Below are 24,408 nucleotides of genomic sequence, written 5' to 3'. Positions count from 1 at the left end.
TAACACCGAATCCGTCCAGTCGTGCCCCTTTTTCTTGGCGATGACAGTCTTGTTCATCTGTCCAACAAAGTGTCGCAAATGTTTGTCAATGAGCTGTAAACGAGCACCGGCACATCAAGTTGGATCATTGACCGTATTGTCCGATTAAATGCCATATGAACCTTTTTTGTAATTCTTCATTACTGCTCTTCAAGTCAAGTGCCTCTCCCCATTCCACCGTTGACTATCTTATATCGGCTTTTTGCAAGGTCTCATGATCCACGACCCAATCTGATGTGAATACCTAAAGTCTATCCCACCATAAATAAATGCGCTGCCTCTTCAAAGCCCCAGCGTCCACTGCGGTCCAATTCCCAAAAGACAGAGAAACAACGAAACCCGAAACCCTATAGCCAATCAAGCAAACACCCATCGGAACCCCACTGCGTCTGCAATGCCAGGACCTGTTCAAGTACTATCTGCCTCCTGACTGCTGCTTCAACATCTCACTCTGGTACCGAAGCTTGAAGCCGTTACAGAGGGCCCTAACATCTGGGTACTGGCTCTTCATAAGCTCAAACGCATGAGGGATGACGCGCACAGGCCAGGCATTGACTCGCGAGTTTCGGCTGGCCTTGAAGCAGAGGAAAAAGTAACCGGGGTGCTTGGTGTCGATGCAGAAGGCGTATGTCGACCGGTTGGGGTTGGCGTCCATGTACGTGGTGAGCCATTTCTCTGTTGGTCTTGGTTAGCATCATCTTGCATCATCATGAATAGCATCAGGGTAGGCGGCTGAACTTACCAGTCTCATTACGGGAGCCCTTCTGGAACTTGTCGCACTGCATGAGCTCGTCCACCTTCTTGGCCATGGCCTTGACGTGGTCCACGATCAACTCGTCCAGATCCTGGTACGTGTACTTGCCCACGCGGAGGACACGCCCGACAGCAAACTCGTTCTCCTTTTGTAGTTCCAGCACGTCGACATGCTGGAACACACCATCCGCTACCTTCCAGGTCACGGCAAGGTGATCGTTACCTTTACTAGAAGGGCGGATTACAACCTCGCCAGACGGCTGACTGCCAAGATACTCCTCGGCCTGGGTGCTGTTGAAGGGCTTGAATAGAGGATGGTTGACCACTCTCTGCGCACGTCCCGTGCTCTTGTCCTTCTCGCGAAGCTCCTCCCTGTCCTCATCCTCCTTCCTGTAATCCCACTGATCGCGCCCGTGGTCAAAGTGTCTTCGGAACGGCCGCCTCATCTCTTCATCTCTCATTGACAGTTTGCTCACAAATTCCTTACGGTTGAGATCAATGAGCTTGGCCTGGACGACCTGTCCGACATGGAGCACATCCTTGATGGAGTGGCGGTACGAAACATCGTGAGACTCAATGCGTCCCTCGATGCCGCAGTCCAGCTTGACAATGGCAAAATCATCCTTGACTACCCGAACGTTGGCCGCCACGATCATGCCCTCGCAGAGCGAATCGCGGTTCTCACCCGTGAGCATGGTGAAGACCTGATCCACCGTAAGGCTTTCAAACTTCTTGCGCAGCTCCTCGTATGGCACCTGCAACTCAGCCCGGATGGTTTCAAGCGTAGCACGCTTGCGCTGTTGGTACTCGCGTTCAAGCTGTTCGGCATATTCCTCCAGGATGAGCTCGTTGACCTTGTCCTGCTCATCATCCTTGAAAAGCTTGCGAACAATAGCACCAGCACCGTTCTCGTCAGTTTCGGCCTTGACGTCCTCCTCGTCCAGGCCCAGTGCATCGGCTGCCACCTTCCGAGCGAGATCGTAATCCTCTGGATGGATACGAGTGTTGTCTAGCGGGTCGGACTCAGGATTCGTAGGCTCGTACTCAATGAAAAGGAAACTGGCACAGTTGTTCCACACGCGAGGGCCAAGGACGGGGAGCTTGTGTCGCTCAGGGTCGCCGACAAGCTCGTCACGAGACGTGACAACTCCGCCGTTCTTGTTGATACCCTTGATAAGCAGTTGTGCTTTACGGGGACCAAGACCAGCGACGTAGGGAAGAAGATGCGCGGTATTGGCGTCCTGCATCGCCACGTTGATATCGACACCGACGAGGTTGACCATGTCGACCATGGCCGTCTCGAGGTGCTTGAGCAGCTTTGCTTGAGGAAGGTACTGCTGGTAGGGATGAATTTGAAGTGACGTGACATCCTTACCAAGGGCCGCATACTCCTTCATGGGGTTCTGCATATATCTAGCCAGAGCAATGCAGTACCGGGTCATCGGGTTGAGGCTTGGGTGATCTGCAACCGCACGAGGGCTGTCCTTGTACAGCCGGGCGACCTCATCGTTGATGACAATCACCTCGAGCAGGTCAGAGCGATATTCGTTGGTCTCCGGGTCATCGTATTCGGGGCCGACCAGTCCCTTTTCACTGACGAGACCCTCAACGTCCTTGATGAGACGGTGTGTATCGGCTGAGAAACCGGAGATGCCAATAACATCAGGTTGCCGACGCCTGACTAGCTCAGCCAAGGCCTCGCGTTGACTCTCATCGCGAGCTAGGTTGGTAAAGGTACCGTGTTCGAGAATCCTTCCATCCTCATCCATCGAGACCCAGGATACAGGTTCACGGTTGGGATCGCCCATGCCATTCGATAGCGTGAGCACGCGGGGAGTCGTGCCAATAACCATACCTTTGGGCTTATAAGGGGCTTGATCCAGTCTCTTGAAGTAAAGCTCACGGCAGGTTTTAAGCAGCTCATCCTGGCACGCCGTCCGCAAGGAGTCTTTCACACCCTTGACAATAACCTTTACCAGCTTGTCAAAGGCCAAATCGATCACCTTTTGACGTTCCGCGTTCCACTTGTCGGCAAGCTCGCTAAAGTTCTCCGAGGCGAAATCACTAAAAAGTTGTTGCCTAAATTCGCGGTCGTTCTCCAGCGAAACTTTAATTTCGATGAGCCCTTCTTCCTCTGCCTTCATCATCTTGAGGAAGAGCTCCGGGCGAACGGCAAGATCGGCGATAGACATGTTTTTGAGATACTTGACCTCGTAGTAAGGATTTGCTTCGTCAATCTTGCGTAGACCCTTGTCAGTACGACGGCAGCTCACAATGCCCATGCCGTAGAAATTTTTCCTGAAGTGTTTGCGCATCCGAGGACTGGCAAACATTTCTTCAGCAAGCATCTGGCGAGCAGCATTGATGACCAACTCGCCGGTCGGGAAATCGGCGTCTACCAATGTGTCGGCCAGGTCATCTGGTAGCCTTGAATCGTCCTCTGAGGTCACCTTGCTGCTTTCGCGCAGAATGTTCTTGGCAAGACGATCAGGCGTTATTCCGAGTGCCTGGACAAACTTGTAGGCATTGGATCGCCGGATGCGTTCAAACTGGGCTGTCCTGCCACCGGCCCTCTTAATCTCACGCTGTGCGCTATTATCGTTGGCAGCAAGGTCCTTCAGCTCCGCCGAATACTGGAAGTTTAGGTAATCTTGGAGATCCTGGAGCTCCTCAATGGACTGCGCTTGGCGTATCATCTCTTCAAGGATATCGTCCCGGGTCTTTTCCTTGAGCTTGTCGTAAGTTTGTTCTAGCGCGTTACGCTTCTCCAGGAAAGACCGGAACCTGATGTCGAGATCCAGGACCTTCCACAGGTCATCTTGGGTAAGGAGCTTCTCGGCGTCAACAGTATATTCGGGAGCGTCAGGATCGTCACGGCGATTCGGGTTGCGCATCTTCTTGGCGTGGATGAGGTAGTCTCTTCGGTGCTGGAAAACGTAGGGAACTTCGACGCCGTCGATAACGAAGAATTCGAGGACCTTGCCCACGGCCTTGTTGAACGGACCGTGAAGCTCACTGGAAAGATTTTTGCTGGGTAGCATCAGGTTGCTGATCCACCGAGCCTCCTCCTTGAACTGATCGGACGTCATCTGGAGATTCTTGAAAGCCTTGCGATCGAGCTGGAAGCGCTCAGGCTCGTCGTTGAACCGAATCCTGTTATCCTCGTCGGTAAGAAGCTTCTCCTTGAGCTGCGAAGGTTCGAAGACATCCTGCAACTCGATATCTTCCTTTGTTCGCTCCGCGTGCTCCTGCTCTTCCTCCAGCTGCAACGCCCATTCGTAATCTTCACCATTACCGAAAATGGCATCCATGTCCTCGAGAGCATCCTTGTCGAGGCCGGTTGTGTCGATGTTGAGGCCCCTATCCTTGGGACGAGCAACCTCCTCATCTTCTTCGCGGTGTCGACGTTCTTCGTCATCCTCGGGGTAATCATCTTCGATGAAGTCGTCGAACTCGTCCGCTTGAGCCCGGCCGCTGGGACGGCCGTAGCCTCGATCATCGTGCTCTTCGTCCTCATCGGAAAAGATCTCGGCAAGACCGCGACGTTCAGTGGGGCGGTGGTCATCCCTATGACCCCGTTTCAGGCGCTTGAACTTGGTTTGCTTGGAAAAAGGTGAGCCGACTGGATGATATCACCGGAAACCGTAGAGCACATACCTGGGGTTGTGGCTTCCGCTCCCACTCAGGAATCGCTTCACCAATCAGGTCGAGATCTTCTTCGTCGAGCTGCTCCTCCTCTTCGCGCTCACGACGGCGCTTCTTTCTCCTACGGCGTTCGCGCGCATCCGAATCCTCGGCCTCGTCCTCTTCATCTTCGTCTACGATGAAACCTTCGCGAATCTGTGAGCGGTGGGTGTGTCAGCGTTGTTCCCAACCGGAGCTATGTTGCAGCATCGGGCCAGAGGCGGCATACCTTTCTAGCCTCTTCCTCATCTTCGTCGTCCTCCTCCTCTTCGCTGGAATCATCAATGTTGGGTCTTCTTCTCGGGCGGTCGCCGGCCTCCTCATCAAAGGACTCATCATCCTCCTCGTCATCGAGCTCGGCCTCGCCGTCAATCAAGTCGCGCATGCTGTTGCTCATGGTTACGGCTGGTTGGGGTGGCGCAAACTGGTGTGTAAATAGGTGTCTTTTCGGACAAGTCTCGACCGCCTAAGAGGGTCGGAATTGGAAATGAAGCGCGTTTCGATGGGAGCAACAGTCGCTCTTAGGGTGCTGATGAAAAAAAGAAAAGAAGAATACAGGAGGAAGTTGGGTGAAGAGCGAGCTCGTTTGGTGAAAAAGAAGTGATTAGCAATTGAAGGAGGTCTGAGTTGACCGCGACTGCCCTGAACCTTTCTGGCCGAAAGGCTGCCCGCTTGCTGCTGCTGCCGCCGTGTACGTGCTGCTCGCTCCTAGGTGGTTCGCCTGCCGCCAGGTCACGTCGGTCGGTGCACGCACGTCAATTGTGTAGTGTCGACCAGACCCGAATTTTTGGAGCAAGACGGCGGGCCAAGCAAGGCCCGGCCACCCGCCCCTGTACATACCCTCCAACTGAACTTGTTACGCCACGCGCCACATAACGCGTTCAGCCTCGCCAAGGCCCAGGCCATAGAACTGTTATGTACAGAGAAAGAACACATGGCTTGGCCCGTGCATTTCGTCAACATTGAACGGCGAGCAGCCCCATCACCAACTTCCAGTTGTCCCGAATTCTTTATGTTTTGTGATGGCATCTTTTACTGTGCTTGTCATTTTGCTCACGAGGATGTCACAACGCCCTTTGGGTTCGTGCGAAAACAGTTCACAGATTTCGTTAGGCCAGTCTCGGACCGTCACGACCATACATCTTGACAGCCAAACAATCTGGAGTTCATCTGTCAGGAGAACAACAAAAAACAAAAACAATATTGTAAAGTGCACATCGGAGCATATGGTGCCGTGTACAGACACCAACCGACACCAACCGACACTATCCATGCCCTCGAGGGGAGCTAGCAACGGAAGCTCTAACTATGATGTTGAGCACATTGGGCATGTTTATGCAAAGTTCAGTCGCCGACATGCTTGAACTCTGGGATCCGCATGGCTAAACTATATCTGAGAGACGTTCATGCCGCGCATCATGGAACTCACCACTTGAGTTGAACCGAGCATCTTTGGTTTCAGATGTTCTTCGGGGGGTCATGATCCCCAGCCATCCGCGCTTAGACCCACCATTTGGCACGCATATCTCGAACAAGTCCCTGGCATCATCCGGATCACAGCCGACTGTTGGTTCTGGTCATGCCCAATCACAGCGGTATTTTGCTTGATTCGACATCTCATGGCGCGCTTCTTGAGAGCTCTGGGGTTGTACGAACATGACGTGCACTGTGCTTGCTGTGCTGCGGTTAGACTTGAAGATGGTCCTGTCATTGGCATGTTGATACTTTTCTTTTGTTTTGCTGGTAACAGGGACACATGCGTGCCAGAGAGTTTCTTCATCTCTTGCCTGTAAGCGAGCTACACTACAAGAGCTTCACAGGGTCCACTGGAGATAGGCTGTGCGCAAGATGGCACCGTCTATTTATAAGTACGTATGGCTAAGTACCTGGGAATAGCTTCGTCCGGACCTCTCTCAGAGTCCGCACTGTATTTCCCCCCCACTACGGTGTGCCGTCCCCAGATCCAGGTCTGAACCGAATGTAACAAACACCATCCCATTTTCTGCAACTCAAATCACAGGTCCCTCTCGACTTCTTTGCCTCACATAATGGCGCCACCGTTGAAGTTACAGATATTAAAAAGAGAAATAGTGCGTTATAACAAAGCCATGTCTTGAAATACACTACTGGAGTTACATGTAATCATATCAGACCCACCAGTGCCAAGCTCTTCGCATCACCAGGAAACCTTGTGCTTTGCCCTCAGGAACCGACGAGGTCGGTACCTCTACCTCTGGATCGCCCCTCCTTTGGTTGTCCTTGGGCTGAGACCTACCTCGCTATCTCTAGGTAGGTAGTGTGTGGAATGTTGTGGGTGGCAGTGCGTGACGGAGTTAGTGAGCACCGCTATACACCACTGTGCTAGTGATAAGCACTATCGCAGGCCGTGCTCAACACGGAAACTGTAGTTTGAGAGTGCAACTACCTGTACAATTACCCCTTTCTTGGGCTAAGAAAGATACCATCATTCACCCGGGACCTGGCTACTGATCTTGTCAAGTGGAATGGGTGTTGTCTTTCGTCAATGGTAGGTGTTCTTTTCTCTTCATTAAGGTAGCTTTGGGGTCCTAGTCTTCAGTTCCTTACCGGCCAAGTTGGACATCTTCAAGACTTGGTGCTGCCAAGATACGTTAAGACAAAGGGTCAAAACTACTTTCTTCAGTATACCTAGTACTTAAGTTAGGTACTGACATTTGCGCCAACAACTTGTTCCTGTTTCAGTTCATGGTAATTTCACAGGGTAAAGAAACATGATTGAAGCTTAGAAAAATAAATCTAATGGTCTATTGCACGCTTTGACTAGATACTACCGTTTTCGGTGCTCTCACACTCTCCGTCTCCATGTTGAGGTGCTCCCCCTCTTGACCTAGCTCCCATCAGGTTCCCGTCCCTCTTCTCATCACAACCAGACCCCACCTTGGGACTGTGACCGGACAGAACAACGGCGAGACCTGACGGGACCCAGCGTAGGTTATTACCACCTCCCTCTACCATACACTTTCAACCTCTTTCCACCCTAAAAACATTGGCCTGTTCCCTCGACTCGGTGTTTCCTTCACCGCCTGGACTAAGGCTTCCCCTCTTCGAATAAATCCCCGCCAAAAGCGATTCGTCTTTGCGACTTAGTGTCCAGTCTTCTTTCTCCTTCAGCTGATAGCGCGTTTGTGGGACTGGGATACTGGACGACGGCATCAAAGGGTTATTATCATCACCAACCGCAGACCCTTGGCCCCCTTTTTACCTTGCTTTTGGTTTTACGACAGTTAGTTTCGAATCGATCGCCTTCCCGCTCCTCTACCTTGGCCTTGGGTTGATTCAACAATAACAAATACCCAATCCCCAGCACTGGCATTCCGGCCTGACGGTTGTCGACCTCGGAATCCACATCTCATCTCCGTACAAGTGGCGTATCGCATTGCATCAGGCTTCTATCTCTGATCGCCTCCTCCCACCTCCAGTCCTCGACTTGTCAAGACATCCAAGACAGAAGAACGAGAGCGCCAGGACCTGCGACTCTCTCCAGACAAAAACCGCAATAGAGGAAGCGTACCCGACTACGCTTAAACAAACAGACATCATGGCCGACCCATTTGCCCCGCGCTCCATGAAGCGCAAGAACGTCAAAGGTCTTGCCTTGGCTCCTGCCGCTCCCAAGCCCCCGCCGACGGCCGAGACCTTTTACAAGGATAAAGACGACGACAACAATGCCCAGCTAGAGATCGGCATCGAGTTCAACCTGGACCTCAGGCCCGAAGATCTGGACCTCATCAAAGAGTTGGGAGCTGGAAACGGAGGCACAGTCAGCAAAGTCAGGCATATCCCGACAAATACAGTTATGGCTCGCAAGGTATGTTGGACAAGCCAAGGTTTCCAAGCTTCGCCGTTGTAAGCTCCGCTAACAAAGCATCGATGGGCAGGTTATCCATGTTGAGGCCAAGAAGGAGATGCGCAAGCGTATCGTTCGCGAGCTTCAGATCATGCACGGCTGCCATTCCGAATACATTGTCACCTTCTATGGCGCCTTCCTTAACGAGCACAACGATGTGATCATGTGCATGGAGTACATGGATGTTGGGTATGTTGCCTCTTGGACCGCATGTTCTTTGCGCAGTGGAGACTGACTGACCTTGGTTGTGTAGCTCGCTCGACCGTATCTCCCGTGTCTTCGGTCCAGTCCGCGTTGATGTCCTCGGAAAGATTGCTGAAGCTACCCTTGGCGGTCTCACGTACCTCTACTCCAAACACCACATCATGCACAGAGACATCAAGCCCTCCAACATCCTCGTCAACTCAAAGGGCCACATCAAGCTTTGCGATTTCGGTGTTTCCGGAGAGCTAGTTAACTCTGTCGCCGACACCTTTGTGGGTACATCCACATACATGGCTCCCGAAAGAATCCAGGGCGACAAGTACACAGTCAAGTCTGATGTGTGGAGTTTCGGCTTGACTGTCATGGAGTTGGCGATTGGCAAGTTCCCGTTCGCCAGTGATCAACTTGGGGATGATGCTGAAAATGCTCCCGCCGGTATTCTCGACCTTCTCCAACAAATTGTTCACGAGCCAGCACCGAAGCTACCCAAGAGCGATGCTTTCCCACAAATCCTTGAGGATATGATCCAGAAGTGTCTTTACAAGGAACCCGAGAGGCGGCCGACGCCTCAAGAGCTCTTTGTAAGTTGTTCTTTTTACTTTGCTGCGGTCATAGAGTTACTAACACCAAACCCAGGACCGCGATCCCTTTGTACAAGCGGCGAAGAGAACCCCAGTCGACCTGAGAGAGTGGGCCTGCAGCTTGATGGACCGGGACAACCGCAAGTCTCATCTGCAGCCACAACTCTCTCCGTCGTCGCACGATTTTCTAAGGTCCAGCGATGAACCTACACCCACTTCAGGTGAGATTCCGATTCTGGGGACTATGGTGTCACCTCGTGATCAACATGGAAGCGTACCAACCCGACCCCCGCCAAGCAGCCGAACAGGCAGCGCTGGCCGCACAGGTGGACCGTCTGTACATCCGGGACTAGGGAGCCGAGCAGCTACGACTGGCTCTCAGCCCAGATACCCGCAGCAGGCTCCTCCTCCTCCTCATCCTCCGTTCGAAAAGAGGCCCTCCATGTCAACCGGCCATTCGTATACCAGTTCCTCGTCCTCGAGCCGATCGGGCTTCGCCCTACCCATCCGACCGGGGCCTCCGGGCCAGCCGATGCCGCCGCCGCCCCCACGAAGACAGTTGACAGCGGAGGAACTGCAGAGGGAAAGTCGCCGACAAGCCGCAATGCAGCCTCCAACTGGCCGATTTTGAGTTGAGTGTTGCATGTGATGGATCTTGAGAGGATGTTTCTTTGCATGAATAATACTCAACCCTCCCCCTTTCTTTTGCAGCTCCGCTTTGCCCGTTTACCCCCCCTGTGTTTTGCATATATACGTTGACCTTCCCAGACTGCGTTTGATGTCACTTTTCTACATGCGCCTCAAGACCACCGGTTTGGTGAAGATAGTCATTCGAACAATCAGCGGGTCTACCTTGACGGTGCTGGCTCACCTCAGTGGTACGGCGATAGCATTTTGTTGAGCAGAACGTTGGGTCTCTGTCAAATGGGTAGCTATGGTTATGGCCATCATGAGTGGAAATTGGGTCGACTGAGTATAGGGAACGGGGAGGTGGTGGGTTGATGGTGCTTGATTTGAAGGAAAAGTGTATGTGTGAGAAACTCCGAGTTTGCATCTGAAATCTGATCTTTCTCAGAATGGAAACTATGTCTTGTCCGTTTTGCATTTGTTCGGAGAATGAGTACTGTCTATGATGGGTATCTAGGTATATCAGTGGGCGCATGAAGTAATTTGTTGTGAGATATCCAAGCAAAACAACTGATAAAAAGAACTGTTGTTTCGTCTGGATATCATCCGTCATCTCCTCTCAACCTTTTCTTCTCGCTACTAGTCAAACTCGATTCTCGGATTCTCCCCATTCACCCTTCACAACAACCCCTCCTCCAAAACCTCAACCAACTGATCCAACCTCTCGATCACCAAGTCCGTATGCTCGTGATCCACCAAGTGCCTATTCACATCATTAACCAACAAGACGGTCTTGGCCCCCGCCCTCCGTCCAGCCGTCATATCATCAATACTATCCCCCACCATAATCAGCCCACTCGCATCCGCCACCCACTCCCCTTCCTCTGTCTTTTTCAGACCCTCTTCTGTACTTGCCCCATTCGTCGTCGTCGTCTCCGTCCTAGCAGCAGCAGCAGCAGCACTCTCATGCTCCTCCTCGCCCACCTCCGGCACACCGCTCTCCCCCGCGCCCGCCCGTCTCGCCAGCCCCCACGCCTTGGCAATGTGCAAGATACCCGCCGGATCCGGTTTCGGCGGGCGAAACTCCCTGGTCACAATGGGATGAAACACGGACCCGGTCAGGAACTTTTCAATCAGGTTGTTCACGGGCGCGTCAAAGTTGCGGGTGCAGATGCCCTTGCGGATCCCGCGCGCGTCGAGGTAGGACATGAGCGTCACCAGACCCGGCTGGGCGACTTGGGTGACCATGGCTTCGCGCTCGATGGACCGGATGGATTCCATGGCGGTGGCTTGGGCGGAGGGGGTGGGGAGGGAGTAGATGTGGTCGAGGATGTCGGTGGATTTGGGGATGGAGAGGGCGGAGCGCATGAGTGCGAACATGTAGGTTTGGGGTTCGCTTGCGGAGGAGGGGTATGGATGTGTTAGTATGGAATATTGCAGTCGATGTGAAAGTGAGATTTTCATTAGCTGATTTTGACGGAAAAAAAAAAAAAAAAAAACATACCATAATGTCCCGTCCATATCAAAGACCACACCCTCCAGCTTGCGCAGTTGAGAGCCGGCCGCCGTGAAGGGCTCTTTCAGCGGCGCAAAGAACCGTTTCGAAGTGTTGTTAGTAATGTTGCTCATCATGAAAAGTGTCCGACGCATAAGAAGGCGGTTGCCCGGAATCCTTTGGTGGTTTTTTTTTGTTTGAGTGGGATGTAAATAAATATCCCAAGTAGCTGTTATATGTACTGTGAGATTCGAAGCCAGCCAGCCAGTCTGTCAGTCCTGTGGTGTCTGTTTTTATGAGCTCTTGGCGTTGTTTATTTGCGGCTGAGGCGCCAAGACAGAATAGAAAGTCGTGATAATCGGCGGGCACCAGTGATGTTTGGTTTCCAAGTCGGGTCCCATTGTGTTTGACGATGACTTATCGCCGATACGTTATCATTACACTACAGCGCATTACCACCTATAACAATTGCTAACAGCTCGAAGTTCACCACCCCCCGCTTCACCGCCAAGAACCCCGCTGTCAAGTAAGGAAAGTACTTGTTTCGGTTAGGTTTACATTTTATTTACTTTTGCAGAATTGTAGCGTAGGACGTCATCCGTGATAAGGGGCGAGAAGGTTACAGGAATATATAATTATAATCCAACAAATAAATGATGGACTACCTACCTTAACTCCAACTCCGGACTTCAGATCATCATGATGGTCCAAGACATGGATCAATTGCTCGATGTCTTCCAGTTGCCTGCTTCACACTACCATACACGACATGGCAAGAAGTATGGCAAGTGCGAATGAGCAGCGGCGGGACGGACGAGCTTACCCAACCGCTGAATGGCGCCGGAACGGGTCATGAGTTTGCTTCACTTTAGCTTCTTCAACCAATCAACTTCAACTCCTCATGGGCGCGAGTCGCCGCCTTCATCTTTACCTAACGTCGCAAGACATTTTTATTACTCCTTGTTTCCGTTCATCGACTTCTTCCTAAGAATCCGTACCTACCTATCGCACTCCCTCCAAGTCCTTGCCTCCTCTAATTGTATCTGTTTCCCCTGCTTCGAAAAGACAGCGCCGAATATGCGCTTTAAGAATCTGAATCGGGAGCGTAAACCAACTTGAGAGAGAGTCTCCTTGAGAGCTCCTGTGTCATCATCCTCGTGTCTTGTCTCCGTCAAACAATATGGCACCTTATCCTCAGGGTCCTCCTGCCGGTCGCAGGGTCTCTAAGAGAAGCGTTTGTTCCACCTTTTTTTTGGGGATTTTTTTCTTTCTCCCCTTCCTGCATGCTTCATACATATGCCTGGTATATCCCGTCTGCGGCTCTGACAGGTCTCGGAAATACAGAAACTGCGCGTTGGTACCTTTATTGAACCTTCGACAGGCGAGCGATTTCGGCGCACCTTTACTCTTCGGCTGCCACTGCGGAGGAGAAGCGTCCAGGCCGCCCTCAACGGAAATGGCACCTCCGCGAACACGGCCATACTACCCGTCTTCTCGGACCAGCAGTCCCTCTCAGAACGCTCCCATGCCGTGGCGCATAACCTGCGAGCCGGTGTGGTCCGAGGCTTCCAGTGGCTGAACTCCCCCACCGGCCGAGGAGTGCTCAAGTGTACTCTGGCCTACACGATTGCCAGTCTAGCCACCTTCTTGGCTCCGATTTCCGACTTCCTCGGCAAACCGGACGGCAAGCATGTAGTCGCGACCATCACGGTCTATTTTCACCCGGCGAGGTCCGCTGGCTCCATGATAGAGGCTATTCTCATTGCTATCGTTGCCGTGGCTTACGCGCAGGTGGTGTCCATCCTGTCCATGTGCACCTCGGTTCTCTTTGGCAATGTCTGGGGCAATCCTGCTCTGGCCCACACCCTGGTTCTGGTCGTCTTCATTGGTGGCGGGTTTGGCTTCATCGGCTGGCTTAAGCAGACCATGAACAACCCGCTGGTCAATGTGGGCTCTACCTTGGCCTCGCTTGCCATCATTGGTGTTGTCACCAAGGAGACGGCTGTGCTTACAAGCGTCTTCTCCAACCAAAAGATTATACAAATCCTCAAGATGCTCGCCATGGGCATCACCACCACTACCGTGGTCAATCTGCTTGTGTGGCGCGTTTCTGCCGTGCACTTACTCCGACAGTCCATGACCAAGACCTCCACTGCCCTGGGAGATATGCTTGCTATGATCACTCATGGTTTCCTCAGCGGGGCCGAAGATGAGCTTCTTTCCAAAGAGTTCAATGCCGCATCAGCTGCGTACCAGTCAGCTTACCCGCAACTGACCAAGAATCTGCGTGAGGCAAAGTTCGAGCGGTACTTTTTAGGCCAGGAAAAGATATACCAGCTTGATAGAGCGGTGGTCAAGTCCATGGAGACCCTCGCTCAGTCAATTGGCGGACTCAGAAGCGCAGCTAACACACAGTTCGCCCTACTGAAGGAGTCGTTCGAACAGGCCGATCAGCCGCCTTTGTCACCCAGAATGCAGCGGGCGGCATCCACTATCCTCAAAAGTGGCAAAGACCGGTCACTTGTCTTGCAAGCTATTCGGGAGGCTTCTGACGAAGGTGATGATGAAGATGATGATAGAGTTCCACCTAAAAGCGATACACGCCGCTCTGATGTGTCGACTGTACCGTCATTCCGCAACTCTGGAGAAATTTTCGAGCTTTTTATTGCGCTCTTGGGGCCTTCGATGAAGTCACTGGCCTATACACTCTCCGAAGTGCTTCGCGATCCGCCTTTTGGATCTGCCCCAAAGTACGAAATCATGATTAATGACCAGTTCCGCCAGAGTCTGACTGATGCTCTGGGTCTCTTCAACGATGCGAGAGCTAAGGCCCTCCATGAGTTGTACAAGCACCTCGAGATGGATCGGACGAGATCGGAACAGATACAAGCTGACTTTGAAGAAGTTGCGGCGGCGTGCGGCCACTTCAGTTTCAGCTTGCAATCCTTTGCCGAGGAGATGCAAAAGTATCTGGATGTGCTGGATGACCTGAAGCATGAGAGCCAATTCAAAAGGCGTAGCTGGCACTGGCTTGTCTGGTGGAGGAGCAAACATCACCATAGTCGGTTCTTTCCTGCCCTGCCATACAACCAGGTGCCGGAGGAGCAAGAGGGCTTGATCAGGCCGATCAAGAAGACAGCCATCCCCAAGGGTATCCCTGATTCCATGGTCCAACGAAGGGACACGTATAACTGGGAGGCAGCCAAAAGCCAGTCGAGTAGGGTCGTGGCGACGCTGTCTCAAAAACTGCTTCGGTTTATGAGGAGGCTTGCCAGAGACGATGTTCGCTTCGGTCTCAAGGTCGGTATCGGTGCCATCCTATGGGCCATGAATGCCTTCATTCCCCAGACGAGAGACACCTATCAGCACTGGCGAGGCGAATGGGGTTTCCTCTCCTTCATGATCGTCTGTTCCATGACCGTGGGCGCAGCCAACACTACTGGTTGGGCTAGGTTCCTCGGGACTATGATTGGCGCAGGAGCAGCCTATGTGAACTGGAACGTCACCCAAGGCAATGCTTTGGGGCTGATCGTCCTCGGCTGGCTGATGGCCTTTTGGAGTTTCTGGATGATGATAGCACGTGGCCAAGCTCCCCTGGGACGCATCACCTTGCTCGCCTACAACGTCTCAACCCTCTACGCATACTCCCTTTCCCAAAAGGTCGATGACGACGATGACGACGAAGGGGGTATGCACCCCATCATCGGCGAAATCGTCTGGCACCGGTTCATCGCCGTTACCGCCGGCATCCTCTGGGGCCTGATCGTCTGCCGTCTGATCTGGCCCATCTCTGCCCGCAAGAAATTCCAGCAAGGTCTGAGCATGCTCTACCTCCAAATGGGTCTGATTTGGAAGCGCGGTCCCCTAGCCATCCTGCTCAGAAGCGACTGCAGCCGCTCCTACCTAAAATCCGGCGAGATGACCGCCCTCAAGAAATACGCCACCCGCCTCGACGCCCTCCGCGCCAGTGCCGCCTCCGAGTTCGAGCTGCGCGGCCCCTTCCCCGCCGCCCAGGCCGGCAGACTGATGCAGTGCGCCAACCGCCTGCTCGATGCCTTCTACGCGATGTCCCTCGTTACGCAACGCAGGGGCCATCTGACCGAGGGCGAACGAGCTTTGTTGCTGTACACGGCTGAAGAGAGGAAAGCCCTCTGCGACCGCATCTGCCATGTCTTCCAGGTTTTGGCTTCCTCACTCATGCTGGAATACCCGCTCACGGACGCCATCCCATCTGTGCTAGGTCAGCGCGACAAGCTCCTGGCGAAAATCTTTCGGTTCAGAAAGGAACATATGCCTTGCCGTACTCTACAAAGCATCAGCGTCGACGGAGACCGAGACCGAGACTCCGTAACGACGGCAGCTGGACGAGCCAATAGCTATGTCACTGCCGCGTCCAGTTTCGGACAGGGAGCGGATGGAAGCTGGAATAATAGCCTGAGGGGAAGCATTGATAGCTTGGAGAACGGCAGTGGCGGCGGCAACATTATTAACATTGACAACAACAACAACGATAATCCGTTGGCGCATGTCACGGTGGAGGAACGCGACTATGCCCTGCTTTATGCTTATGCGCTGGTGACGGGGCAAGTGGCGGAGGAGCTGAGCGAGGTGGCGAGGGAGATTGAGGGGCTGTTTGGAGTTTTGGATAAGGAGTCTATTCTCTTGCAGTAGTAGTAGTTCTTTGGGGGATGTGTGTATGGGTGTGGGTGTTGTTTGTTCATGGGCATGGCATGGCAATGGATGGCATGGCGTAGCGCGTTTGTTGCTGCTGCTGCTCTTCTTGCTTTCTTTGTTACATACTTTCTATGAAAAGACTGGCTGTGTTAATAGGTAGTAGGTAGGTAAGTACCTCAGCTAGTGGTTTCAACTCCTGACACACGTACTTTATACTATTTACCTCCATGGATGATGGATGGTCTGTACCTAAAAAGAAGCTACACATTGGTCAAATAGTGATTCTTTTATGATTACTACATCTTCTCACATTGTATTCATCTTCTCCGTTGTCTCCCTTCATCATTACATTACTACTTGCTTATATAAAACTAGCTCCACCTTATGACACAAGAACTCCTGTCGTCCCCCGTTCTCGCTGCTCTCGTGCTCTATAAACTTGGAATTCTTCATCGGATGTTGGGTATTACGGGTAGACTTTCTTCTCGACATAATAATATATATACCTCTAACTTGTTGCCATGTTAATTACAGTCAGCAAAATACCTAGATAGGTAGTATCATGCAGCCGGGGCACCGCAGCTGTCGATCGCTATTCATCTAGGTACCTAGATACCCAGAGGTACCTAGGTGCCAACCTATGCACAAACCACGCCTGGCGCGATGAGGACTATATCTACCTAGGTACCTACCGATCCTAACTAAGAAAACCAGGTAACAGTACAGTAGGTAGAGACTGTAATTGTGTAGATTTGTTTGCCCTGTGGGGTAGGGCTTGCTTGCTTGCTTGGTTGGAGAATGGGAATGCTGAAGGGTGTCCGTCCCTTAGTAGGTCAGGTTGGGTCAGGTTGGGTCAGGTTAGGTCAGGTTAGGTCAAGTCAGGTTGGGTTAGATCGGGTCTTACTAGGTAAGGTAGGTAAGTAAATAAAGTGATTAAATACTTCTTAGATAGATAGAAAGAAAGAAAGAAAAGCTTTTGCAAAAACCTACCTAGGTATGTATAGAGGTACGTATATATCCCAGATTCAGTTAGTACCATAGATAGCTAGATACAGTTAGTTTGTTCACCTGCTGATTTAATCTATTGCGTACCTAGTCTCCCGGACTATGGTACCGTCTTCTTGACCCTTGTTGTTGTTGTTGTTGTTGTTGTTGTTGTTGTTGTTGTTGTTGTTGTTGTTGTTGTTGTTGTTGTTGTTGTTGTTGTTGTTGTTGTTGTTGTTGTCACCCCCTTTCCTTTTTTTCTCTTTCTATTCTCTTTTTCCTTTTTAGTCTTTTTTTACTAGTTTCTTACACCTACTTTCCTTCTTTTTTTTTTTTTTTATATATCTTCGTCTTTTGTTTTATCTTTCTTCTATCTTCTTCTTTCTCTCTCAAATTTTCTTTCTTAATCTTTAAACACCTTTTTTTTTCCTTTTTTTTCCCCTTTGTATGCCATGTTCTTGACCTTTCTGACTCAACGCCATTCATTTATTCATCGTCATCCATTCTCTCCTACACATGATGCTCAATCCCTTGGTTCGTCCAGCTTCGATTTTAGGCAATCGATCAATCAATGTCTTCTTCTTGTTCACGAATTCCGCTCCTTTTCATAATAACATCCGACGTGGGACGTGGAACATACATAAGAGAACGCCACGCCAACCTGCAACTTTGGCGGCCGTGTAACGGATTATCCTTTCACATCCTTCTTAATTAAGAATCACGACAGTGAATGAATCACGGCGCATATTATGACCGATTTCGTTGGAGCATTCATTTGTTTCATTGGTTGTTGCTTTGTATTACTCCTTTCGTCGTTCCCAGCTTCCCATCAAAATTACATTTCTATCATTACATTCTCACGGGGTAAATACTTCTTGGTGTTTGTAGTGATGTATGTCTGTGTGTGTGCATATCAGTCCCGTACATGTCATGTATGTGTACATTCTGTGTTGTTCACTCCCTCCTCTAATGAAGCTTCAGCTGACTGGACGACCAATGCCCCGCTAGGAAAGAAACCGACCTCGCAGAAAAGTCGAAACTATTCCTTGCTTCCCGTAGATGAGATCGATCCCTCCTGATGAGAAAAGAGAACTAATAGAAGGAAAGCCCAAACTTTTGTTATCCCACAGTTGGAAGTGAAAACACGGCAAGTAAATGAAAAAAAAGGGCTAGACGAAGAAGCAAGAAGAAAAAAGAAAGTAGGGTATTATAACCTGCGTAAATGAAACAGCTTCAAAAAGCTTGGGTGAAACATCAGAGAAACATAACGCCAAAACTCGCCGAACCATGTATATCGTGTATCGTTCGAGGAAACCCAAAAGACCCAAACGCCTCGCCATGCCGATACTTTCGCTTGCTCACTCGCTTTCCCAATTTCATAAAGCGCCCATTCCAAACGTAAAATCCCACAGTTAAAACACATTACTTGTTGTAAAGAATAAAATGACCCACGTAGGTCATCGAAAACAACGGCTTCCTAGTAAAAGCCTGGATGTGAACCGTTCGAGGCGAGTCCGTTACCTCCCGCGCTTGAGATAATCCCCCTTAGCTGCCCCATCACTTTTCGACATTGTCTTCGGCGACGGTTCATCAGAGTAAACATCCACCGGCTTCGGCCTCATCGGCGCCCCATTCATCATCGTGGTTGGCCCAGTCATAGCCGACCCATTCGTCATCGTCGCAGCAACAGTAGTACTGCTAGCCGTTTTCGGGGTGATTGTTCCATTGACCAAACTGCCATCGCCCTTTCCATCCTTCATACCCTTCCATTCCCTCCCCTCTTTCTTGTCCTTCTTCTCCACCTTTTCATCCTTCTTCTCCCCCTTCATACTCCCCGTCGTAACCGATGGCACAGTCTCTGTCTCGCCCTGCTCCTCATAAATCGTCGCAAACTTTTTCAGCACCTGCTTCAGCGCTGGTCTGCGAATCGGTTTACTCAGAAATTCGTCCATGCCGCTCTCCATGCACTCCTTGACATTACTTTCCTCCGAAAAGGCCGTCAGCGCCACAATAGGTGCACTATACCCCATTTGTCTAATGAGCCTCGTTGACTGCAATCCGTCCAGGTTCGGCATCTGAATGTCCATGAAGATCACGTCAAACTGTAGGTTGTGCTCCATGTTGGCTTTCACCAAATCGTAGGCTTCTTGTCCGTCTTTTGCAATGGTCACGTCGTAGACTTCTTCGAGCTTGAGCAAGCGCGAAACGACTTCCACGTTGGTGCTGTTGTCATCAGCTACCAGGACGCGGAGCTTGCCGGGGCCGGAGGAGGATTGCTGCAGTTGTTTGGCGGCCATGGCGCGGTCGATGGCAGCCATTTTGTCGTCGACGTCGCCGGAGGTGGTGGGGGTAGTGGCGAAGAAGGGTTGCGAGAGACCGACAAGACGGGGTTGAGTGTCGAGGACGGACGCGGCGGCGGGTGGGGCGGTTGAGTGTTGGTCGTGCCCGTGGTTGTGACTGTGGCTGTGGCCGTGGGAGTGACTGCGGTGGATGTCGATGGTGGATTGCTTGGGGAGGGGGTTGCGGATGGTTTCGCCGTCGAGAGAGCCGGCAGAGGGTGGGCGGGAGGCTAGGGAGCTGGATGCTGTGGACGAGGCGCTAAGTTGTGTTAGCTTACGTTTAACAATCAGAGGCAATGGACGGCTTACCGATCCCTGACATATTTCAACGGTATCCGCATCGTAAACGTCGTTCCGACACCAACAGTACTCTTGAGCCCAATCGTGCCTCCCATGATGGTGGCTAACTGGGAGCAGATACTGAGACCCAAACCGGTACCACCAAATTTTTTGCTCAGACCCAGATCGCCCTGAACAAAAGGCTCGAAGATCTTTTGCTGCATATGCTCCGCAATACCCGGACCGGTATCTTCCACCTCGAACTCGAACATAAACGTCTTGGCATTCGGTGGCGGAGGGGTTGGTGATCGTTCCCTGATGTGCACATGAGGCGACTTGGGGTCCATGGGGTTGATGGAAAGCGCAGTACCACTACTCTGGTTCAGATTCGGCGAGTGCGGCGCTCCCTTGGAAGATTGCGAGTCCCTTGATCCCGAGCCTAGCCTATGGCGAGACCGACCTGGACGATGCGAGTTCTTGGATAACGACGAAGACCTGCTTTGGTTATGGGTTTGTTCCATCTCGCCGACGCAGCGTATCCTCAACTCGACTCTCCCACCTGCCGGAGTGAATTTTAGGCTGTTGCTAACCAAGTTGATGATGACTTGGAGGATACGGTGCTGGTCGCCCCAGAGACACATGTCCTTAAGACGGCCTACACCGGGAGGCCCAAGGGCGGGAAGCCGCTTGTCGATGCCGCTGCGTCGCTCGGGACTGCTCTCGAGGATGTCGGTGCCGACAAAGCTAACGGTGAAGGTGATCTTGTTCTCGCGGATCTGCTTGTCAAAGATAGCCAGCATTTGGGATCTTATCTCACCAAGCCTGAACTCTCTCTCTTCCAGGCTGACTTGTTGACCGATTTGATTTTTGGAGAAACTGAGGAGATCCTCGAGTAAATGCAACAGAAGGTCGCCTATCATCACGGTTAGTTTGATGAAAAGCCGAGGGGATACATAGGGGGCGGGAATGCTTACCAGATTTGTAAATCGTCTTGAGCGACTGCTTGATGCGAAGAACATCGTCTTCCTCCATCAAGACTGCACACATGCCCATGATTCCATTCAAGGGTGTCTTCAATTCGTGGGAAATGTTGGCGATAAACAGCGTCTTGCTTTCGTTGGCAGCTTCGGCGGCCTTCTTGCTGATTTCGAGTTCTCTCGTTCGTTCAGCCACCTTCTCGTCTAACGAAGTATACTGCTTCAGCAGCTCATCCGACATCTCGTTGAAGGTTTGTGTAAGCTCGGTCAGCTCGTCAGTAATGTAATGCTTCCTATCCTCCACCTTGGCGGGAATCTTGAAAGCATGGCGATGCGCATCCTGTGCAGCTGCAGCTCTCAATCTCGCCCTCTTCGACTTGCGCATCCTCCTCTTCAAACTTTTGAGCCAGCTCTTCTCGGACCTTCCCGACGTGGTGCCGCCCGAACTAGGGTTCTCTTCATCATAGTCGGAATCGGACAAATCTTCGTAACCCGGTGGTGCAATCGATTTCTCGGTGGCCTCCTTCAGCCGGCGAATCGGCATAACGCTCAGGTGAGCACACGGAATGGTGAGCAGTAGGACAAGCCCTGCGGTACCAAACACGCAACCCAAGAGTATGTTCCTCAGCGTACGGATCGGTTCCGTCGCCTCTCGCTTGTCCTGTTCTACAATCACCGCCCAGGTAACCAGTGAGGTTTGTGGCCGGGCAGCGCCAATCGCCACCTTCTTGCCCTGCTCATTCTTGGTCGAGATCTTGCTCGTGGCGTTGTTGGTCTGATTGTTTTTCTCCACAAAAAGATCGAGCACCGCCTGGTACGTCGCCGGATCGAAGGGGGCATCATAGGCACCGGACTCGAAGCTGTGGTCGCTGTGGCGGTCTTCTTGGCCGGGTTGGGGGGCAGGCGGTAGGAGGAAGTGAACCTGGTTGGTCCTCGCAAACTCATCACGGGGCGGAGACCATGTTTGGTTGCTGGCAGGCATTTTGGAGTTGAAATGGTTCCACGGGTTGACTGGGCCGATGAACAGAGCAACGCCAGTCTCGCCCAGGCCCTCGTTGGACCTCTGGACCTGGACGAGCTGTCTCGCGCTGGCAATCACAGTCATGTAGCCGAGAATGAACCTGCTAGATTGATTCTCTCGAACAGGAACCGTGATGGAGACAAGCGCGTACGACTCGTTGACCACAAGCGGTCCCAAGAGAATGCCGTTGCCTTCGCTGCCATTGCTCAACGAGACGCCAGGGAATATGTTGGCAGAGAATTGAACGGTGTTGGCCTTGTATGGGCTCGGCAGGTTCTTGTTCTCGTATGTGATGTTTGGGTAGAGCATAGGGGGGAAGCCATAGTCGGGATCGCCGAGTTTGATGTCGGCTCCAGTTGGGGATCTGTAAGGAAGATAGACAGGGTCGTCCAGGGCATCTTGGCCGGTAATGTTGAGAAGGCCACGTGGATCACCGGTGGTATTGCGAGAATACAATCTGGCCTGCAATAGACCCGACACGTTGCTGGTGGAAAGCGCGCTGGCCAGATCCTCGAGAGCCTGCTCCCAGACGTCCGCAGTTTGATTGCCATAGTATTCGTTGGTATAGAAATCCTCAAAGGCTTGCTGAAGCAAGAGTCGTGTGGAGATGGTGGTGCATGCCGTCTGGATCAGATCGATTTCGGAAGAGATGCGAGAGGCCTTGAGAGAGGCAGACAAGGCCAGGCCATCCGTCTTGACGCCAATGACAAAGTTGTTGACAAAGATCCATACGGGGATGGAGACAATGGCGAGGGAGAGGAGGACGGCAAAGATGACAAGGGCCGCAAGCTGCTCTCTAATTGCGATCCTCATTTTGAAGTCGCGTACGAGGGTGAGGAGGGACTACCGAGGGGAAATCGGACGGACCCAAGGCGACACCTGCATTATTGTCGATCTAGTCTGGGGGGGGAAAGGGTCTGGATGCGCTTGCGTGCTTGCTTGGTGTCTTGTGTGTGGTATGTCTTTGGAAAGTTGTAGTTCTTGAATCAAGTTTCTAGAAAGACTGAGTAGACAAGGACAGGCTGGCTTTGTTTGATGCGAGGTACCCTAATCTAACTGGAGGAGGAAATGACCAGCTGGCTAATCGATCCGGGTCTCAGATGGGAGTCGGGGATGGACGAGACAAGCAGGTGTGGCAGGAGGATCCAGATGGCGCCGCGAATCCGTCGTGATACCCGGATGATTAGGTAGGTTAGTCGTCGTCTTGGTAGTAGAAACGACAAGAGGTGAATGGGTAGTGGTAGTGGTGAGAGTAGTGGTAGTAGCAGCGGTAGTAGTAGCGGTAGTGGTAGCGGTAGTGGTAGTGGTGTGGTAGTGTAGCATGTAGGTAAGGTATGTAGGTATAGTCGGGCCTAGACTCCCAAGAGACCTATGCTGCACTGCCGTTGCTGATCCCGTCGTGGTGGCAAGTGGAGGCGAGGCTGGTTGGTGTGTTGTTGTGGTTTGGAATTAAGTGTCCAAGTCGGTGTGTGGCTCACCGGCTCGTCCAAGCCAGCAACAAATCACAAACTGAGAGAGGGGAAAGGAAACGGGATGGAACGAAATCAGGAAAAAAGAAGATGGAAGGGATGGACATGGACACGGGACCGATTCGGACAAGTCGGCCGGCGTGGTTGGGGTGAGTGAGTGAGTGAGATTGCGTTTTCTCTGGGTTCAACAGACAGCCACGGGGAAAGGTTTTGCAAAGGCCAGCGAACGGTAGAGGTAGGTAAGCAGCCCGGGACTGGAGTGATTCCGTCCGTCGCAAGTCGAAAAGATGGAATGGAGATGCTGGCCATTGAGTGGCTGTAGCAGCAAATCTGATCGAGATCTCCAAAGGGAACTGAACGAACCGAACCGGAAGCCCAGAGATGGAAGCTCAGCTTTGTTAAGTTCACTCATTCAGTGTGTCACTGTAACCTCGACTTGTCGTAGCATTGGCTGCTTTGGGACAGGTACTCTCTACACTTTGCGGCACCCGGATGTTCTTTCTGACCAGTCAGCACGGTACATACCCGACGTTCTTGCCGTGTCTGACAACATCGTCTGTGGAGTGTATGGTTGGTAGGTAGTGTATGATTCAATTGTAATGTACAGTACTTCGTTTCCGTATAAGTCGAAAGATACCGAGTTGCGAGTCTACGGTAGCCGTGGGTTGCTTGGTAATACACTACACTATTGTGTGTACGCAGTAGCAAGGTGTATCAGTAACGGCAGAGTGGATAACCTGTCAAGAAAAATAGAATGGACAGCACTACGGTAGAGAAGAAGAACACGGGAAAACCACTGACTCGACACCGACCGAGAAAAAAAAAAGAAAAAGAAAGAAAAAAAGTTGAGATGAATGCAGAGCTCGTCCGATCGATGTGCGTGGCCTTGGCAGATGCACTCAATATTGGCCCCGTCTCGACTGTTCGTTGTGGATTAGCGGGGCCCACTCCCAGCTGCGTAGCGCAATGCTAGTGTCAAATAGCCCAGCACTACCTGGGTTGGCCCCCCAAGCGCACCTGGGAGCTCCCCTGACGGTAAACACATCATCAACCATGGCCGCGGTCTGGAATCACTGCATTCATGCCGTAATGGGAAAGGAGCTGTTGTTGTCATGATGTTTGTTTTTGTTTCTTGATTCCCGTCCTCGATTGATGACGTTATTCCCCCAGAAATCCGTGGTCCATTTCCATTCGAGACCGTCCTAGGTTTTCCTCAGTGGGCTATTCAGTGGCACAATGTTAACACACACCACGGTCCCCCTAGCACGGCACTAACAAGAGACAGCAAAGTCAACAACTAAACACAAAGTCAACGTCGCTTCAGTTCTTAGGTTTCCTTCCTTCCCCAGACCCGACCACCTTTCTCGCCTAAAACGGGAGCCTTAAGCGATGCATC

General features: G+C 51.8%; 5 protein-coding genes across 6 annotated transcripts; 2 read left to right on the top strand and 3 right to left on the bottom strand.

The window, feature by feature from the left end:
• Positions 1-122: 122 nt before the first annotated feature.
• On the bottom strand, positions 123-5,264 carry NCU04611 (transcription elongation factor spt-6). The gene is made up of 4 exons (XM_953761.2): positions 4,706-5,264; positions 4,450-4,632; positions 782-4,394; positions 123-714 (listed from the first exon to the last, which is right to left on the bottom strand). The coding sequence occupies exons 1-4, from the start codon at positions 4,871-4,873 to the stop codon at positions 455-457; spliced, it is 4,224 nt and encodes a 1,407-aa protein (XP_958854.1). The 5' UTR covers positions 4,874-5,264; the 3' UTR covers positions 123-454.
• Positions 5,265-7,341: 2,077 nt separating this feature from the next.
• mek-2 lies at positions 7,342-10,506 on the top strand (the record flags this gene model as incomplete). 2 transcript variants are annotated; one of them, XM_011396363.1, is made up of 5 exons in its annotated part: positions 7,342-8,323; positions 8,394-8,551; positions 8,616-9,147; positions 9,203-9,368; positions 9,448-10,506. In XM_011396363.1, the coding sequence occupies 5 exons, from the start codon at positions 8,054-8,056 to the stop codon at positions 9,498-9,500; spliced, it is 1,179 nt and encodes a 392-aa protein (XP_011394665.1). In that variant the 3' UTR covers positions 9,501-10,506. The 2 variants fall into 2 exon arrangements, with proteins under 2 accessions (XP_011394665.1, XP_011394666.1); XM_011396364.1 differs by having other exon boundaries at positions 8,054-8,323; positions 9,203-10,378.
• On the bottom strand, positions 10,215-11,647 carry NCU04613 (HAD superfamily hydrolase). Its single transcript, XM_953763.2, has 2 exons — positions 11,279-11,647; positions 10,215-11,170 (listed from the first exon to the last, which is right to left on the bottom strand). The coding sequence occupies exons 1-2, from the start codon at positions 11,422-11,424 to the stop codon at positions 10,453-10,455; spliced, it is 864 nt and encodes a 287-aa protein (XP_958856.2). The 5' UTR covers positions 11,425-11,647; the 3' UTR covers positions 10,215-10,452.
• Positions 11,648-12,167: 520 nt separating this feature from the next.
• NCU04614 (60S ribosomal protein L19) lies at positions 12,168-16,215 on the top strand. Its single transcript, XM_953764.3, has 2 exons — positions 12,168-12,503; positions 12,614-16,215. Exons 1-2 carry the CDS (start codon positions 12,450-12,452, stop codon positions 15,938-15,940), a joined length of 3,381 nt encoding a protein of 1,126 aa, XP_958857.2. The 5' UTR covers positions 12,168-12,449; the 3' UTR covers positions 15,941-16,215.
• Positions 16,216-17,691: 1,476 nt separating this feature from the next.
• On the bottom strand, positions 17,692-23,265 carry NCU04615 (osmolarity two-component system protein sln1). Its single transcript, XM_953765.2, has 3 exons — positions 20,520-23,265; positions 19,576-20,458; positions 17,692-19,525 (listed from the first exon to the last, which is right to left on the bottom strand). Exons 1-3 carry the CDS (start codon positions 22,354-22,356, stop codon positions 18,445-18,447), a joined length of 3,801 nt encoding a protein of 1,266 aa, XP_958858.1. The 5' UTR covers positions 22,357-23,265; the 3' UTR covers positions 17,692-18,444.
• Positions 23,266-24,408: the final 1,143 nt, after the last annotated feature.

This window comes from Neurospora crassa, linkage group V (genome assembly GCF_000182925.2).
Source record: "Neurospora crassa OR74A linkage group V, whole genome shotgun sequence".
Lineage (NCBI taxonomy): Eukaryota > Fungi > Ascomycota > Sordariomycetes > Sordariales > Sordariaceae > Neurospora > Neurospora crassa.
The sequence above is the reverse complement of the archived record's forward strand: the minus strand, read 5'-3'. Positions and strand labels throughout refer to the sequence as shown.

Coding starts and splice junctions, on each gene's coding strand:
- NCU04614 (XM_953764.3), top strand. CDS start 12,450: ATGGCACCTTATCCTCAGGGTCCTCCTGCCGGTCGCAGGGTCTCTAAG. Junction 12,504..12,613: donor GCAGGGTCTCTAAGAGAAGC/GTTTGTTCCACC, acceptor TCGGAAATACAG/AAACTGCGCGTTGGTACCTT.
- NCU04615 (XM_953765.2), bottom strand. CDS start 22,356: ATGAGGATCGCAATTAGAGAGCAGCTTGCGGCCCTTGTCATCTTTGCC. Junction 20,459..20,519: donor CAAGACGATTTACAAATCTG/GTAAGCATTCCC, acceptor CCGTGATGATAG/GCGACCTTCTGTTGCATTTA. Junction 19,526..19,575: donor TTGAAATATGTCAGGGATCG/GTAAGCCGTCCA, acceptor AACACAACTTAG/CGCCTCGTCCACAGCATCCA.
- NCU04613 (XM_953763.2), bottom strand. CDS start 11,424: ATGCGTCGGACACTTTTCATGATGAGCAACATTACTAACAACACTTCG. Junction 11,171..11,278: donor GATATGGACGGGACATTATG/GTATGTTTTTTT, acceptor CTCCTCCGCAAG/CGAACCCCAAACCTACATGT.
- NCU04611 (XM_953761.2), bottom strand. CDS start 4,873: ATGAGCAACAGCATGCGCGACTTGATTGACGGCGAGGCCGAGCTCGAT. Junction 4,395..4,449: donor AGCGGAAGCCACAACCCCAG/GTATGTGCTCTA, acceptor CCTTTTTCCAAG/CAAACCAAGTTCAAGCGCCT. Junction 715..781: donor GGGCTCCCGTAATGAGACTG/GTAAGTTCAGCC, acceptor CAAGACCAACAG/AGAAATGGCTCACCACGTAC.